Here is a 17862-nt window from a genome sequence, read left to right as displayed (position 1 = left end):
CTATTACTTTTATTGTAGCTAACTTCTCCCCCTAATCTGCTGTGCTGAACAAAGCCAGTAGGGGCATGGAAGAGAGAAGAGCATGGGTCTGGTGTATCGGGCCCTGAGGGATGGAGCTCATAGCAGGGGCAGACAAGGGGCAGGACACTGTGTGTACGTCTCCCTGGGAGTAGTGACCTAAAGCCCAGGGGAGAAAGGGTCAGTAAGCTATCATGAAGCCGAGGTAGATATCTAGGTCCTCATCCAGGAAAAAGGCTGCCACCTCATCTTCAATGTCTCTTATAAAAAAACCAAAACACTGGCCACATTAAAGCACAAGGCTAGGTCGAATAGGTGGTCACGAACAGCTGTGTTCTCCATCTCCGATGTCTTGTCATCCTCTTGTTGGGCCATGTTCACCTCCTGCCACATCTCACCCACTGAGGAGGCCACAAAGTACTCTTCGAACTGCTCTTGATTTTGGTCTGGAACAGGGAAGAGGGGGAAGGTAATGAAACACCAATCCTAACCTGTCCCTGTACAGGAAAGGGGAAGAAGTTGGAGAATATGGGGAAAGTTAGGTCCTGGGACTTTTAACTCAGTTATCCATATCCTTGTCCTTGACCGGAGAGGTGATGCTGAATCTGGGGGTCACTTCTGGTCTGTGTGAAACCACAGCTCCTGCCCAAGAGCACAAACACCCCATTTCCAACTCAACTGTGTCCTCCAAAGTGTTACATCATTTGGGAGTGAGGGACCACCTTAAAAAGAATGAAAACCAAAGATCCTCTTCCCACACAAATGCATGTATGCTCATACTCATGAAAGCTCCATGCAATTTCCACTGGCCTGGAGTATTCCCCTGAATAGTGCTCTCCCCTGCTCGAGACCCTTTCACATGACACCCTCACACTACAATAGTAGGGGACCTGGGTATTCTCCCACAACCCAAACCTATCTCAGATTTCTCTCTGGCCTGATAAGTCATCTGGGAGTGATTACAAACAGACCTGCAAACCTAGCCTCCTGAGGTTGCCCTCCTTTTCTACTTACCTTTAGAGGGCATTTGTTCTTTCTGACTCCTCTCATTGGGGCCTGGGCTCCCTCCCTGAGGCTTCACGCCCTTCACCCACAGCACAAGTAGGATGGCTGCCAGTAATGCTGCTCTGAGGAGCTGGGAGCCCAGGGAAGTCATGGGTCTGCCCATCCACTGTTGTGGCCTTCCCCACTCCCAGTGCCCAGCAGGCTCCCTGCCACCTCCCTCCCCTGTCCCTGTCCCACCCCTTACCCCTTCCCAGCACCGTTTTATTCCCTTCCCTTCTATAGGACCTCTGACCTCATGAGCTCTGTGATATCACAGCCATGAGATGACTCATTCCAGCTCACTAGAGAGTTCCATCACTAAGCAAGAGAGTGGAGAGTATTCAGCAGGGGACGACCAAGCCTTCGAGCATGACTATGGAGATCAATACAGATGACTTAAGAGTTTGCGAACTGCTTTCACATCCATTACATCCTTACAGCAGCAGGTCTCAAAGGAATAGTGTCATCATCCCATTTTATAGATAAGGCTACTGAGGTTCACAAAAAAAATGACTCACCCACTCATGATCACAGAGAAAATAAGGGGCAGAGTGGGATTGTTGATTAATTCTTTTGATTCTAAATGTCACAGCTTCCCACTCTTCCATGCAGCCTTTCTCAAAGGAAAGTGGCTTGCATAGGATGGGCTGAGACCAGATGCCTGAAATAAGGATCCTCAAGTTCTGGGCTGTACTTAGAACTCAGGTCCATTGAAAATGAGAGAGGTGGAGGGGGAGGGGGTAGAGGGTGGAAAAGGGGTCCATCTGGGCTGTGTGTGTGTGTGTGTGTGTGTGTAAGAGAGAGAGAGAGAGAGAGACAGGGAGAAAAAGAAAGAGAGACAGACACAGAGGGAAATAGGACAGACAGAATGCAGGGTGTCCTGGGCCTAAGTCGAACCTATTCTCACCTTCCTCCTCCTCCCCTAACTGTCCTCATGCCTAGACTTTGCCCTCTTGTACTGATAGACTGGAACAGCCTTTTCTCTCATTGTACATCCTCTTGTACTTTTAGTCACAGAGAAAACTTTGTTAGAGGCTCATTCACTAAACTTCTTACTTGGTAGAAGGAGGTAGAGTCCTCAGAGAAGAAGCAATGTGGCAGAGAGACAAGGAGCCCACCTAACAGATCTCAAGAAACCTGCCTCAGCAGCCCACTGCCCACCCTGCCCTTGAACCTGGTGAGCACATGCCTGTTGGCAGTAACTGGCTGTGGCTAATTTTCATCTGCTTCTTGGGACAGAGACGATGGTTAAGGGTGAGTTGGGGTGGGGTGGAGCCGGGTGGGGTGAGATGGGGGAGACAGTATGGAGGGCTGTTCTGAAAACAGAACAGATATAGGTCATGAGATACAGGAGAGGCACGCAGATGGGGATGAGTGGGAGAAGATTCTAGACACATTTGATCTATCCCAATGAGCCCACATCACTCCTGGTGCCCATGCATTCCACATCTGAATGAACCACCAAATGCAGGGGTAAGGATGTGTGCAGAAGCACACACCTTTCTGGGAGAGGGGATTGCATGTGGAAATTTCTTTCTACAGATGTTACCCATATTGCCTACTTCATATACTTCCTGGTGATCCAAGCCAGGTGACTCGGTGACTGAGGAATGGTGCAGGAGGTAACTTGACGGTGGGGGTGGAAAGATTAAAGTAAGCAGGTGACCCTGCTCATTCCTACCTTGAACTCATTGACTTGCAGGTCCAGGGAACGATGCTTGGGTAAAAAAAAAAAATCACTAATGTCCTCCTGGCTATTTGGAGGACGGGCCTCTTGGTTCCTGGCCAAAAAAGAAGCTATCCCCAGCTCGTGAGCATAAATGGGGAAGGAAGCTGTGGTGGAGAGCGTCTCGCAGAAGAGGAAGGAGTGGAAAGAATCTGGTTATAATGACCACCCTCCTTCCCAGCTTCCCATCTGAAAAGAATATATCCTTGAAGGAACCAAGAATCCCTTAAATTTTGTTTTCTTAATAAGAACTATTTAAGAAATATGAAAAACAAAGAGGGAAAATAGTTCCACCCTCCAGTGGGCATCACTATTAATGTTTTCAAGTATGGTATTCAAATCCTTTCCCTATGTGGCTGTGGGCATGTGGGTAGGAGTATATTTCCTATCAATTAAAATCCAGGTATCATGTGTGGTCCTCCTTATTGCATCAGAATAAGGGGTTGGCTGCTTTGGTACCAACCGGCTCTGGGCCCTGACATTGCTCTTACCTGCTCCTCCTGGGCACCTGGAAGGCATTACAGAGTCACGATGGACGTCGAGGCATCATCATAGGGTTGAAGCTGCTGCCTGAGGGAGAGGCTGTGGGTGTCTTTGGCCCCAGAAAGGTGAGAAAGCATGCAGAAGAATGGGAGGAGAAAAGGGACAGAAAGTGTAGTGATATGGTAGATGACAGAGGTGAAGGAGTAGTGGGGAAGAAAGCTGGAAAAGAGAAGAGAGAACTCCTTAAAGATTAGAAAACAGTTTCCAAATCTCTAGTCTACCCCAGGGACAGGTGGGACTGTTACTGGAAAAGGGACCTGGCCTGGAGCAGGTCTGCCTAGGGCCGGCTGGTAGTGTGTGGACTCTTGACTTGGTGCAGGGAAGATTCCACAACAGGAGTCCAGGTGATTTTTGAAAGTATGCTATTAGAGCTCAGGACAGTGAAACACAAGAAGGGCTTAGCATAGAAGAAGTGACAGGGGAGGGCCTAGGTGGGAAACATTAGCCTAGGTGGGGCAGCTTTCACTCACTGGGAAGTCAGAGAAAGGGGGCCTTGAGGACAGGGTCAGAGGGTTAACCCAGGAGGAGCTGCTACTGCCCATGGCTCCCCTGGTTGCAAGCTTCATGGGGTCTCTTAGTTTAGGCAATGAACGCCTTTGGGGAAAGAAGAGGGAAGGGAGGGAAAAGGTGTGGGTGTGTTCCTGGGAGAGAGAGCAAGAACTGGGACCTTCATTTTGAGGGGTTTTAAAGAGTGGGAGTTTAGGGAAGGTCATAGTGGAGGATGTCAATAGAATATTCATCAGTTCTATGCTGATGTGCCAAAATGAGATTTATTCCCTTAAATTCATCTGTCCTTGGGTGTGGTTGACAAATGGCTCTCATTGGATTTCTGTTATCTGTATCCCCGAGTAGAATGATTTAATCTCTGGTTGGGGAGAAGTGCAAACCATTTACTCTTTTTTTTTTTTAAGATTTGTTTATTGGTTTTTAGAGAGAGAGGAAGGGATAGGGGGAAAGAGAGAAACATTGATATGAGAGCAAAACATTGATTGGCTGCCCTGACCAGAAATCAAACCAGCAACCTTTTGGTGCATGAGATGACTCCCAACCAACTGAGCCACAGCAGCCAGGACCAAACCATTTACTTCTAAGTATCCTTGGTTTACGGAAGATAGGATTTACTCAGTTTCCCTACTCCACTTGCCAAGGAATTTTCCTAGCTTCTTTAAATCTTGCCTCAGGACAACCTGGTTCCCTCAGGCTGCTGGTACCTGCCCCTCCCACTGGAGAGAACAGTGCAGGCGCAGAAGGGCAAGTGAGAGTGTGAAGAGCCTGCCCCCCTTTCTCCTCACTGACCCAAGGACACTGCCCTTGGTGAGAGACCCTGTGCACCTGCTCCGTGCGGCTCTGACCGGGCCTGCCCTCTCCCACCCCCTCCAAGATTAGCTTTATAGGCTGGGTGCTGCTTTCCTGTGCCTGCCCCTGCTTATCAGCTCATCTACAACCCCCACCTCAACCTTATCTCTGTCTCCATCTCCTTAGACTAATCCCAAGGCTTCAGAGGCTATTACCACCTCACCCTGCCTAACCCCCAGCGCAGCAGAAAAATGTCCCACAAGGTGACTCCCTCCCCTTAACCAACCCGCACCTCCCCCTCCCCAGGGTGAGAGCATGCTTTCTCCTTGTCTCCGGCATTTACTCTTTCTTGCCTTTTTTATTTTCCTTTTAACTCCTGCCCTACTCTAAAGGTTGTTTTGTCCACCTTGCAACTGCTAGAAAAAACACCTTCATTGTTACGCAAAAGAAGGGAGCATTTCCCTGCTCCTGGAGACCCCCAAGGGGGAGGGTCCCCTGACTATCTCCACTCAGATCTCTCACATCTTTATAGGCAGAAGTTTCCTAAGAAGCAACAAGGTCTGGCATGTGATCTGGAGCTAAGGTTTCAACTTTAAAGCCAGTTCCAGTTTTGCTACTTGCTGTGGGCACTCACACTTCCCGTCTGGGCTCTGTCTTGGTCTTCTCACTTATAAAATAAAGAGGACCTTTCCTATTCCCACCTACCTCTTAGGGCTATTGAATGATTACAGTTCAGTCGTGGGTATATACTGCTTTGAAAACAATCAGGAGGAGAAATAGAAACTGCCCTATCAGACACTTTGGCTTACTCTTTCCTCCTGCTGTCTCATTCCCAGAGAGGGACCCAAAGGTGGGTGGGTCTACCTCCTTCACCTGCCTCGCTTCCTGCTGTGAAAACACAGGGCCCTCTGAAGGTCTCCTCTGATGGGGGCTCCAAGTAGCTGGAAGAGAAGAGTCACCCTGAGTTTCTCACAGAGGAGGGTGGCCTGGACCCCTTTTGTGAGTCAGGGCTGCAGGGTTGAGGACAGAGATGACCACCACTCAGGGAAGCAGCCCCAGGGGCTTCTAAGCTCATCTCTGGAAGGAGAATCAACATCCTTGAGTTCTTAGGATCATGCTTTACAGCCGCTTCCATGAGAGAGCAGAGGTGCTTCCCCCCCGCATTTTACAGAGTAGCAGACTGAGGCACAGAAAGCTCACCTAACTGATTTGCAAGGGCTGAGAGAGCCAGGATTCAAACCAGGCTGATAGCCCAGCTGGAGGACATGACTTCCTGATCACATGCATCCCACTGACTGCTCACCTTGCTTGTGGGAGCCAGCTTCTAGGTCTCTCACCTTGCTCCCCATTCAGAGTGCTCTGCCCCGCCCCTCACCTGTCCAGGTCTCAGCCCCAACCCACTGCCAAAGTTCCCTCCCCTCTCGCCTCCTGGCTATAGGGCAGGCTCTGTGTCTCAGAGGTTCACTCTAGAAACAGCTCCTCCCCTTCCAGGTAAAGCTGCTCTCTCGTGACAGGGCAGCCAGTCACCAGTGCACATGCTTACACACACACCCCACAACCACAGGCTGCACATACAAATAGCACGGGAGGTACAATCATTCTCACTCCCAACCCCCAAGCAAACCTGGCCACTTCCTCAGTAGCTGCTGAGTCCTGGACCTGCCTCTTCACCACGCCCCATCACCTGCCTGCAAGGAGAAGACATGGGGACTCCTCCACCCAAGGTGAAAGGGCCCTGGACCCACCTCCAGAAACTTCTGACCTCATGGATGTTCAGAGAGAAAGACTGGGATCAGCAGCTGGATGAGGCCCACATGCTGCAACAGAAGAGGTAAGCTGTCCGGTCACATGGCGTCCCACCTCTCGCTGATCCACAGACCTTCCTGCCCACTCCAGTCTATCCCCAGAGTTCAGCGCCAGACACTTGGATGTGCCCTTTCTCCCAACCTACCGTTATAGTCACAAAACCCAAGTTGCCCCTCTCAGTGGTGAGGGGTGGGGGATGGAGTTAAGCCACACAGGGAAACCTTGATGTGGATTCCATAGATTTAGAGGCAGAGATCTCATCTGCCTACCTGGTGGGAGAAGAGGGTGGGAACAAGAGGGACCAGAGGGAAGAAGCCAGTATGTTAGGGGGGTTGCAGACAGGTGCAGGCTGGTGGAGAGCAGGTTGCTGGGGAAGGGATGAGACCCTGTGGGTTGAAGAAAGAGGGAGGAATCAGCATTAGTAGAAATGGAAATGGATTGGTGGGAAAGAGGAGGAGGGCTTTGTTCACCTGGAGCTGACAGCCAAGGAAGGAAACCCAGGTGACACTGGAGAGTCCTCAGTTCAGTCAGCGGTCGCCAACCTTTTGGATCTCATGGATCACCAGTGGTTCGCGGACCATCAGTTGGTGACCAATTCATCTGCCTTTTATTGAGTGGGGCGTGTGAGGCGATGTGCTGGGGACTGGAAATACAGCTGTTGATAAAGCCTGTGTCTGCTTCTGGGACACTCTGTGCAGGTGGGGCTGATACACCTGGGGGCAGGTCATATCTTGGCTAATTAGCCTCGAGGTCCAGATTCCTGAAGTGCAGGCAGGGCAGGGACCCATCTTGTGGGTGGGCCTCTGCCTCAAAGTGTTTGGAGGAGTTGTCTCCCATGGGAGAGCATGGGAGCTTGGGGAATGAGCTGAACACACACTGGCAGATCAGGGGTCCAGCCAGGGCTGGTTTCACAGGTAGGTGACCTCTAGAGTTGCACAGGGCTCTGGGTTTCAGAAAAGCCCTGCACTCTATTTAATGCACTGCTATCATCTGGAAATTCTTAATAATATTTTAAAAAAGGGGTCCTGCACTTTCATTTTGCCCCAGGCCTTGCAAATTGTGTAGCAGGGCTTGGGCGCAATCTGAACCCTCATTCCAGGAAAGGCTCTCTGCTTGCTCAGCAGCACCCACCCCAGGCCCTGCAATGGAACCTTTGGCCTCCCACCTGTGTCCCTGCTTTGGACTGGGATTAGGGCAGACCTTCCCTCTGCAGGGGGCAGTGGACTAGAGGCTTCGGGCGACAGGCTGTGTGTAGTGCCCGCAGCATAGAACTGAACTCCGGAAGCCTAGCCCTGGCCACCCTGAGCTGCGGCTGGGACTGAGGGTCCAGGTGAGATGGGGCAGGGGCTGTTCCTCTCTCTGCTGGTCCCTTTCTGAGAGCGCTTTCTTAAATTAGGGCAGACCTGAGCTCTGCCTTGAGGAAAAAAAAAAAAGGTGCTTCACTAAGTAAAACACCCTTTCCAATGGCTCATGGGGCCACTGAAGAGGAATTTGGGACTGAGAGACATCATGGTCACCAGTCAGTTTGTCTGCCTTTTGTCTCTCCCTCATGACTCTCAATCTGCCAGACCCTGTGGTCATCTTCACAGCCAGCTAACACTGACTTGCCCAGCAGGGTGGGCTTCAGTTTTGTCTCTTGTTTGGCTCATCCATCAAGGGGAAACAAAGGCTGGCTGAGAGAGGTGCCCTGAGATGGGCCTTTCCACAGGGTGCACTCCCCCCCAACCCTCACCCCGCACTCCAAGCTGCACTATCTGAGAAGCTCCAGGTTGTGTTCCCCCTTAGTTACAACAGGGGTGTTTTGACCATTCAATTTGAGGGCAACACCCAGAATAGATTCTCCATAACCCACCCCAAACTCTACCTGCCCCCATCATGGATGTGAACCTAAACAGTCCAGAGGGGTAATCAGAACTTCAGCAACTCACAAACACACATGGCTCTCATACCTGGCCTGCCTCATCCTCTCTGCCCAGTTCTAATCTCGAAAACTCCCCAGGCCAGGGTGTCAACCGGGGACCAAAGTTCCATCTCCCCAGGTTCCTGAAACATTTACACAGCTTAGATGGATTCAGCCAAGCCTCATGGTCTCCTCTCCTGGCCACCAGGGCCACCCACTCTGCAGCCCAGGCCCTCCTTCCCTGGTCACTACAAGCCTCTGCTGAGTCTCCTACTCAATGAGCCCAGGCCCCCAGTGTGGGAAGACCTAGTGTGATATAATGGCTCTGCTCTCAGCTTCACTGCAATTCTGTCTCTGCATCACTCATGTTCATTTTCTCCCAGGATTCAAGAATCTCCACTACTTCAGGCTGCCAAGGACAATGACCTTTGTGTCTTGAAGAAACTTCTGCTAGACAGAAGCTGTGACTTACGGCAAAGAGGTGAGCTCAGAGTTTAATGTGATAGAGATGGGGCTCCTCTGGCCCAGAACTCCCAGAGTTTCTGCAAAGGGGTCTGTTCCCTGAGGGGAGGGTTTGATGCCTCTGTCTTACTCTTCTCCAGGAGCCCTGGGAGAGACAGCACTGCACATAGCGGCCCTCTATGACAACCTGGAGGCTGCCATGGTGCTGATGGAGGCCGCCCCGGAGCTGGTTTATGAGTCCACCCTCTGTGAGCCATTTGTAGGTGAGGAGCCTTCAGTTTTTCAAGGTGGAAACATGTAGGGGAGGGTCTGTTCGCATGGGCCTCTGAGTTGGGAAGAATACACAGGTTCTGGTCTTGGCTTCCATGACTTCCTCAAGCCATTTATTATTTCCCTCAATTCCTTTCATGTTCCCTGAAGGACAGGACTCTATTTCCTTCACAGCAACACTAGAGTGATTGCAATTATGCCCTATCCCCAAAATCCAAGAGGTAGGGACAATGCAGTAAACAGCCTGAGGGACTAATTGCCCTCAGTCACAACCCAGTCTGCAGAGCTGAGGGCATAAATCTATTTAAGGATGTGTCAGGGACCTCCTGCAAGCCAGGCAGATGGTGCACCTTTGGAAGAAATGGGGACAGACCCCCATGACTGAGGGCTCTCTCTGAACCAGGTCAGACTGCACTGCACATGGCCATCATGAACCAGAATGTGAACTTGGTGCGAGCCCTGCTTGCCCACGGGGCCAGCGTCTCTGCCAGAGCTACAGGAACAGCTTTCCGCCTCAGCCCCCACAGCCACATCTACTTTGGTGAGAACCAGAGCCAGAGCTGGGGAAGGGGAGGTAGGTAGCAGGCAAGAGCCAGGGGAGGATGGAATGAGGAGAGCTCTGTGCCTGATGGGGTGGGGTGGGGTGGACTGGGTTCAGCCCTTATAGGGCTTAAGGCCAGAGCCCATTCCCCCAGGGCCTCTGCACCATCCCTGCCTCTGGTTTTGCTGATCAGTGTCCCCAAGTCTAGAGCTGAGCTGTGTGGAGGAACAGGCAGTCACTGGGGAGGTGCCCATCCCAGCCTGCACTCATGCCATGGAGCCCTCTATTTCCCCAGGGGAGCACCCTTTGTCCTTTGCTGCCTGCGTGGGCAGTGAGGAGATCGTGCGTCTGCTCATTGAACATGGAGCTAACATCAGGGCCCAGGACTCCCTGGGTAAGCACTGGAGTGTGGAAAAAACTTGGAAAGGACCTGGGTGGAAGAGGAGGGTCTGGGACAATGGTCAGGCCCACCATGGGGACCATCAGGGACTAGGGTCCAGCAGCCACATGACACCGGTGTCCTCCCCAGGAAACACAGTGTTGCACATCCTCGTCTTCCAGCCCAACAAGACCTTTGCCTGCCAGATGTACAACCTGCTGCTGTCCTATGATGGGCATGGGGGCCACCTGCAGTCCCTGGACCTTATACCCAATCACCAGGGTCTCACCCCCTTCAAGCTGGCTGGAGTGGAGGGCAACACTGTGGTGAGGGACACCCTCCAACCCTACATGTTCTCATGATCCATCTCCTCAAACTCTCCAAAAGGATGGTAGTCCCTTACTTCCAACTCTGTCACTAAAAGCCTCAGCCTCAGGAATCCCTGGCTAAGGAGGACCTGAGGCTCATTCTTTAGAATATCTACTGGGAACCCAAAGTTCTGTTCCCTTGGCCTGTTCTCTTCTTTCAGATCTTTGTAAGGTTTGTGGGAAGGAAAGATAACAAAAAAATAATGAGGTTTATGGAATCAAAGGCTTGCTACCTCCTGACTGTCATCAGTCCCAAGGAATGGGTGCCAAGCTCTTCAATGGTGGTGTTCCCCTGGACCAGCTTCTCACACACTGACACTCCAACTCACTGCTGTGTTCTCACAGATGTTCCAACACCTGATGCAGAAGCGGAAGCACATCCAGTGGACCTACGGGCCGCTGACCTCTACGCTCTATGACCTCACAGAGATCGATTCCTGGGGAGAAAAGGTGTCCTTTCTGGAGCTCGTGGTCTCCTCTAAGAAGCGGGAGGTAAGGATGAGATGGAGGATCAGGGACTGTCATGTGTTTGTGCAGAGCCTATCCATTTGCTAAGATCCTGGGTTCCAGACACTTCCTCACCTGATAATATATGGAAATATATGGAGACAAGACTCCTGGAACCTTTGGGAGAAAAGTCCAATCAACACCCCTTTCCTGACTGCATTTTCCCTCTGCTTAGCTCTAGTCCTTTTCCCTTACCTTTGTCACACTGACATTTCAGATAAGGAACTCTCCAAATGGAGGTTGCTTACTACCACTCACTCATTAATTTAGTCATTCAGCATATTGAACACCTTCTGTGTCCCAGATGCTGTACAAGGAACTGAGAATACAGAAATAAACAAAACACAGTTCCTATCTGTCAACTTCCTCAATTACAGTCCCCTTCCTCAATAATTGCAGTAGAGTACAATGTATACCATTCCAGGGGTTTGTACTGTGAATAATGGCAGCAAAATTGAGGTTGGGTGGATCAGAGACAATGTCCCAGAAGTGCCTGAGGTGGGTCTTTAAGGAGGAGTTAGGAATTCCCAGGAAGATGAGAAAAAAAGAGAGCTTTCTGGAGAGGGAAAAACAATGATCAACCCGAGTTGAGTGATATGAGGGAAAGGCAAATATGTTGAAGACAGGTAGAGAGAAGAATATACTTTGAACTACCAGGAATCTCCAAGATAGTGGCCAGATATAGCTTCTGGTATTTATTTGCCAGTTGTTAATTTCGTAGGAATCGTCTAGAGCCATAAACTCAGATGACTAAGTGGTAATGAATAGAAGAAAAGGTGAGTGGCTAGTTTGTATGAACTTCCTCAGAGGATATTCCTGGGAACAGGTATACCTCATTAGAGCCTACTCCCTCTGATAGATTGTGCCACCACAAGTCCCTTGGTCTCTGATTTCAGCAGACTCTCAATATTCTCCTATAGGTTTTATTCTTGTCTTTGTCAGCTAGTTTTCTGTTCCTTCAAAGTTCTCTTCCAGCTCCTTTTATGTCCCTCACTGCCTTCCCCCTTAGTTCCATCAGAAGACCCAGTATCCTACCTTCTTTATCTTCCTGCCTGGTCCTGCCACACATATCTGGAAACTGCACCCTCTCTCTTCTCTAGGTTTAATGGAAAAGATATTCTTTCTGTCAATGGTTAATCTCTCCAGCTGTGCTTTGAATTTTCCCTTTTTTTAAAAAAAAATTTTGCCTTTTTATATTTTCTCAAATGTTCATTACCCCCTCACATTTGTATCTTTAACCTTTCACTATCTAGTTACTACAGAGGTCATTGACATATTCTACTACCTGGGTCCTCTATCGCTTTTCTCCAGACCATAAGACTTCTAGAACAAATCTGGCTACTTCCTTGCTTGAACTCCCAATTGCTTCTCATTATGTTAAGAAAAAAGTTCAAACTCCCCACTTTAACATTCATGATGTAGGATAATCTGTCTATTATAGCATTCATTCATTTTAACTCTTGCCCATCACTCCCAACAGGTTATCTCTTATCCCCAAGCATATCTCATCTCCAAATGGCTTCTCATACCTTCCTGCCTTGGCAATTGCTACTACTTCATGGAATGATCTTACGAACTTTCCCTTTCAACCATGTGCTGCTCATTGTTTAATGCCTCAATGATGTTATAGTGTCTTGTGTTCACTTCTATAACTTGACCCATAGCCCTAGCATATAGAAGAGGTTTACTAGTTGTCTGTAAAAAAAAAATGATGATGCCAGTGCTGGTGACTGACCTGCCCATCTGGGACCCAGTGGGAAGCCCTGCACTGCTCACTATGTTGGTCACCCAAGCTATATTCTCCTTTCATGGCAGGCTCGCCAGATCCTGGAACAGACCCCAGTGAAGCAGCTGGTGAGCTTCAAGTGGAGGAAATATGGGAGGCCCTACTTCTGCATTCTGGGTGCCTTGTATGTGCTCTACATGAGCTGCTTCACCATGTGCTGTGTCAACCGCCCCCTCAAGAATTGTAGCAGCGATCGCACAGATTCCCGAGATATCACCCTTAAGGAACAGAAACTGCTACAGGTGACTCTTCGCAGAAGGAGATGAAAGGGAATGTAAAAATGGGGTGATGGTGCTAGAGACCAAAATGATACTACCCAGGGAAGATACCCTTCACTGGGCTCTAACAGCTGCAGACTCCTAAGCACCTGACAGAAGTTGGACATGAGATAGGGGCACCAGAAAGGAGGCTTTACTGAGTAAAAATACACTTGTCCAGGGAGTTGTGGCTTCTCTCACTGACTTTGAAAGGATGCTTGGTGTTAGGAATACTGTGCATTGGTAAAAGTCCTTTCAGTGTAGGGAGAGGACCAGTCTTTCGTAATGTGAACTTGAAGGGAAACCCTGTTGTTCTAATGGGAGGGAAATCATGCTCCATGTCCATGTCTGGGTCTGTTTCATCTCTGTGAGGGCAGCATAGCCCTCTGGCTTCCATTCTCTTCTGTGGTCTGTCAATACGAAGCATATTAGCAAGGATGTGTCAGCTGTCTGACCACCTGTCAGATACGCTGCAGAAGGATGCCTGTATAGTGTACCAGGCCGAAGCCAATAATCTCGGAAGCAAATTTACTCTGGTGGGCTTGCATCCTGTGGTGTCCTTCAGAGACCTGGGTGGTGAGGACACTGAGTAGAGGTGTGGAAGAAATGTAAGAGTCTGCTGTTAGAGGACGCAAATCCTCCTTTGAGTATAGCAGAATGAGTAGACTCTAATGAGTATTTTTGAAGATAGGCATTCAACAAGCATAGCTACATTGGGCTGGTTAATTTTTTGTAGGACAACTTTTTTGTCCTGGTGATCTGAAAAGAGCTGAAAGGGGCTGCAGGCATGTGGGTAGAAAGTGAGACAGAGGAGGAAGAATTTAGCCAGGCAAGTAGGAGGTAGGTGACTGGAGATGCATGCTCTATGCAGGATGGACTAGCCATGGGTATAACTCAGCCTGGACTAGTGTCAGAATGAGAGCATAAACCAAGGAGCAAAGTTAGACCAAAGACAGTGGTATGCTCAGAGAAGGAACAGGGCCAAATGCCTCACTAAACCCTAAAGTAGATCAAGACACTCCATCTATTCTGCTTCTATAACCATCTCTAAATATATAGACAGATGCTTATGTATCCAGAGCCCTGTCTCTCATAAAAAAGGATTTGCTGACTTGTTAGAGGAGGGCATGAGTGCTTAGGGGAATTTGTGTCCCATGCATCTCAAAATGGGCAGGAGGCTTGCCCCTAGTATGGAGACCAAACTGGGGAACTAAGGACATTTAGAAGATGGCCAAGTGAATGGGTGAGTGGCTAGAAGTAGAAAAAGATATAAACATGAAGGAGTTGGGGTAGCTGGGCTTTTCCAACATCCTCAGCCCTATTTCTGCAGATGCACTAATTCCCAGCCTTCCTTTGTCTCAAGCTTACTTAGGGGTTTTCTGGATCTGGAATGTAGAAAGTGTTCTGGCCTAAGAGTTGGGTGATGCCAAGTGATTAATTAGCACCGAATCTCCTCCCTGTGTGACTTTCTCTTTGGGGCAGGACTAATTGTGTACAAACATGTTCCTTTGACCCAGATAGTCTAAATTATATTATAAAACCCCTCCCCTTGCCTCAGGACTAGGTGAAGCATAATTGTAGCTGACTGTGCCTACTCATCTTCTTTCTCTCTCTCTCTCTCTCTCTCTCTCTCTCTCTCTCTCTCTCTCTCCTATTCTTTTCTTTTCCTATTTTATCCTTTTTCTCTTTTACTCTTTCCCTGGTAAGATGAGGGACACTGGAGTGCAGGGGCAGGGAGTCACATACAGAAGTGCCTCTCACCCCCTGCTATTTAAGTAATTATTGGTCCAAACAGAAGACTCTTAACTTTCAAATATCTTTACCTTCATGGGGAAGGGGGACTAAGAAGGTTAAGAATGCTATTGTAAGGGGTTTGGATAGCAAAGCTCACCAATGAGAGGTTCCTATTCTTTGGCATTGCCCCTTGAGACGTGGTCCTGAGTTTAAAGATTTTTTGTGTCCCTTGCATTCAATAGTAAGTCAATTTGGATCAGATCAGGGGCTTCTACACCTATCACCATGATCTGAAAGATTCTGCTTTCATGATGCACCAGATTAGTTAGCTAATAGAAATTTTTCTTTTTTTCCTGCTTTTTTTTTTTACTTGAAAGTCTTGAAAAAATGAAAATGTATCAATACATGTGTTGACTTGATTAATGCAATTGTTGACAGATTCCTTAGCCCATGGAGCTTTTTGTTAGACAAATGAATACTTTAACATCCCATTAAATTAATCAATCTGGACACACAGGATTTCAGTCTTAGTCACTGTAGGATTTCCTCTGTGGATCTTGTGGGTTCTGGAGCAGTCACTGGGCTCCATGAGGATAGCCTAGAGCCGTGGTTGGCAAACCGCGGCTTGTGAACCACATGTGGCTCTTTGGCCCCTTGAGTGTGGCTCTTCCACAAAATACTACGAGTGGGCGTGCATGTACAGTGCGATTGAAACTTCGTGGCCCATGTGTAGAAGTCGGTATTTTGTGGAAGAGCCACACTCAAGGGGCCAAAGAGCCGCATGTGGCTCGTGAGCCGCGGTTTGCCAACCATTGGCCTAGAGCACTGTCTCAAGACAGCTGAAGTGAAAGAAAAATACTACACATTATACAAAAGCAGATGTATATGAGGATGGAGTTCATCTCAATCTAGTTTTAAAGATATTTTATTGGGTGTCTTAAGCCTAAGATGCCTCATTGTTCATCCATAAAAGTTATGCTCTTTCAGAGTTTCCCAAGAACTCTGTTAATTAAGTGGAGTTAATTTCCTATCTCCATTCAATGTCTATTTGGTTTGGGCAGTACAACAGCCACTATAGCATTGGTTCTCTTAGGTTTGCAGGTGGGTAGACAGTTCAAAGTCTGGGAGTCAGGCAGCTTGGTTAGTTTTAACAGATCTGTCTAGAAGATCAATAGTTTTTAACCAAGATTGCACATTACAAACATGGGAAGCTAGTAAAGATACCAGTTCTAAGTAAGCTATGTCACACCTAATAAGTCAGGATGTCTGAGAGAGGCCCTGCATTGGTATTTATAAGAAACTCTTTTAGTGATCCTGATATTTAGCCAAGGCTGAAAACTACTAATTTCCATCTTTGATATTGATTCAGCTCCAGCTGTCCAGTCTGAAGTCAATCACTCCAATCATTAGATTCCTGATGTGCTGGTCAGCAAGAGGGCATTAGTCACTCACCATCAGATCTCTTTGTCTCTTGAAGATTTTCCATCATCAAATTTCCATTTTGTCTCTTGAAAATGTTTTCAATCTCTCCTCTGTCCTTCCCCCCACCAAAAAATTTCACTAATTCATTCATTAAACAAATAATCATTGAGAGCTTCATAGAGCCTAGATATTATTCTAAGTGTTAGAAATTCAACATGGTCTGAGCAAAACTCTGGCCTTTTATCACTGAGCTGAGACCTGGGTAAGAGAGAAAGGTACAAAGTGAGTTTGAAGCAGAAAAGAGGCCTATGCAAAGGCAGAAAGAGCCTCGTCAACGTCTAGGCACTGAGTGAAGACTGGGAGCACAGGAGCTGGGCAGGAGCCTCCAGATGAGGCTGTCCAGGCAAATCTTTCGCTGATCATCAGGGCCTTGCAGGCCATACTGATAGAGAAGCCACACTCTTTATCCAGAAGTAACGGAGAGCTCTGAAGGATTTTAAAGAAGGGAGGGCCTTGACTAGACTTTATTTTAGAAAAATGTCTCTGTAGGGTGGAGAGCTGATTGGAGAAGGCCAGGGATGATGTAGGGAGATCAGTTAAGAGGTAATTATAGGTTAGCAAGCAAGAGACAATGGTTAATTGTTCTTGGGTTGTGATGGGGAAACTGAGAGAAAGGATTAGCACCAGGAGACTTATGGAAGGTAAAATCAATGCTATGGTGCAAAGGATTGGATACAGAGAGTAAGGGAGAAGACCGTGGCAGGAGTGACAGGGCAGGCAGGTTTCCATTCATTTTAAATCATCCTCTGCCTGTCATGGTCAGTGGATTGATCTGTCTACACATCATTGTTTATCAAAGCTCTCAATGACCCAGAGCATCCCAGCTATTTGAAAGCCCCACTGATCTCCAACTCTACACTGTTTTGTTCAGGGGTCCTAACCACTTCCTGTGGAACAATCACAGCAAATTAAAGACAGGGAAAGAGATGAAGAGAAGCAGGGAACCAACCAGCAAGGTAAAAACAGCATCTACTGAGTGCTTCCTTGGTGCACTTTACATGTGCTCTGGAGATTCTGTGAAATTGCAGATTCTGGAAGCAAGTCTGGGGTGGGATCTGAGATTCTGCATTTCTGACTCACTGCTGGGCGATGCTTTAATTTTGTATACCCTATTTTGGATGATAAAACACTTTCATACCATTTGATCCTCATACATATCCTAATAAATAAATATTATTATTATCACCATTTTTAAGACAGTGAATCTGAAGTCAATCAAGAAAGGTTAAGTACATTGGCAAAGACACTCATCTAGTGAGGGCAGCACTGGGTCTGGGGTTCTGGTCTGCTTCACTCCGAACCTTCCCCTTTAATATGAAGCCAGGCCATTTCTCCCTCCAGACCAAGGTGCTGGATTTCAGTTTTCCTTCTTAGGGGATCCATTGTATGAGAAATGTGTGTCTCCAGGCTTTGCCCTGAACCTGGGCCTGCACACTCATCTGGCCACATCTAATCTGTCCCTGGAAAGATGAGAGACACTGGAGTGCAAGGGCAGGGAGTCACATACAGAAGTGTCTCCCACCTCCAGCTACCAAAGCTACTGTCTATTTTATAGATTTGATCATAGGAACCATTTTTGATAGGAGATAGGGTAGGTCCCACTTCTTTGGTAAGGACTCCTCTGAGAAAATGCAGAGACCAAGACATGAAATAAAATGCTTGGAAAGCAGTCTTAGATTGTTGGGGTCCAGCCCCAGCAGGTCCAGGGGTTCCCAAAGGTGTGGACGGAGTCATCGAAGAAGG

The 17862-nt window shown here is 48.2% G+C and overlaps 2 protein-coding genes across 2 annotated transcripts in view; one reads left to right on the top strand and one right to left on the bottom strand.

The window, feature by feature from the left end:
- Nucleotides 1-279: 279 nt before the first annotated feature.
- On the bottom strand, nt 280-1186 carry LLCFC1 (LLLL and CFNLAS motif containing 1). Its single transcript, XM_070425078.1, has 2 exons — nt 1033-1186; nt 280-464 (listed from the first exon to the last, which is right to left on the bottom strand). The coding sequence occupies exons 1-2, from the start codon at nt 1184-1186 to the stop codon at nt 280-282; spliced, it is 339 nt and encodes a 112-aa protein (XP_070281179.1).
- Nucleotides 1187-6330: 5144 nt separating this feature from the next.
- TRPV5 (transient receptor potential cation channel subfamily V member 5) overlaps nt 6331-17862 on the top strand; it is a 33872-nt gene continuing 22340 nt past the window's right edge. Inside the window, exons 1-8 of the mRNA XM_070424063.1 lie at nt 6331-6458; nt 8717-8814; nt 8936-9058; nt 9469-9606; nt 9902-10000; nt 10136-10311; nt 10699-10845; nt 12676-12888. Coding sequence (XP_070280164.1) covers nt 6331-6458; nt 8717-8814; nt 8936-9058; nt 9469-9606; nt 9902-10000; nt 10136-10311; nt 10699-10845; nt 12676-12888 — 1122 coding nt within the window. The remainder of the gene's footprint in view (nt 6459-8716; nt 8815-8935; nt 9059-9468; nt 9607-9901; nt 10001-10135; nt 10312-10698; nt 10846-12675; nt 12889-17862) is intronic.

The sequence above is a fragment of the Myotis yumanensis genome, unplaced genomic scaffold, assembly GCF_028538775.1.
Source record: "Myotis yumanensis isolate MYYU_CA2020_CCGP unplaced genomic scaffold, mMyoYum1.0.hap1 SCAF_9, whole genome shotgun sequence".
NCBI classification, from domain to species: domain Eukaryota; kingdom Metazoa; phylum Chordata; class Mammalia; order Chiroptera; family Vespertilionidae; genus Myotis; species Myotis yumanensis.
This window is presented reverse-complemented; position numbering and strand designations above follow the sequence as displayed.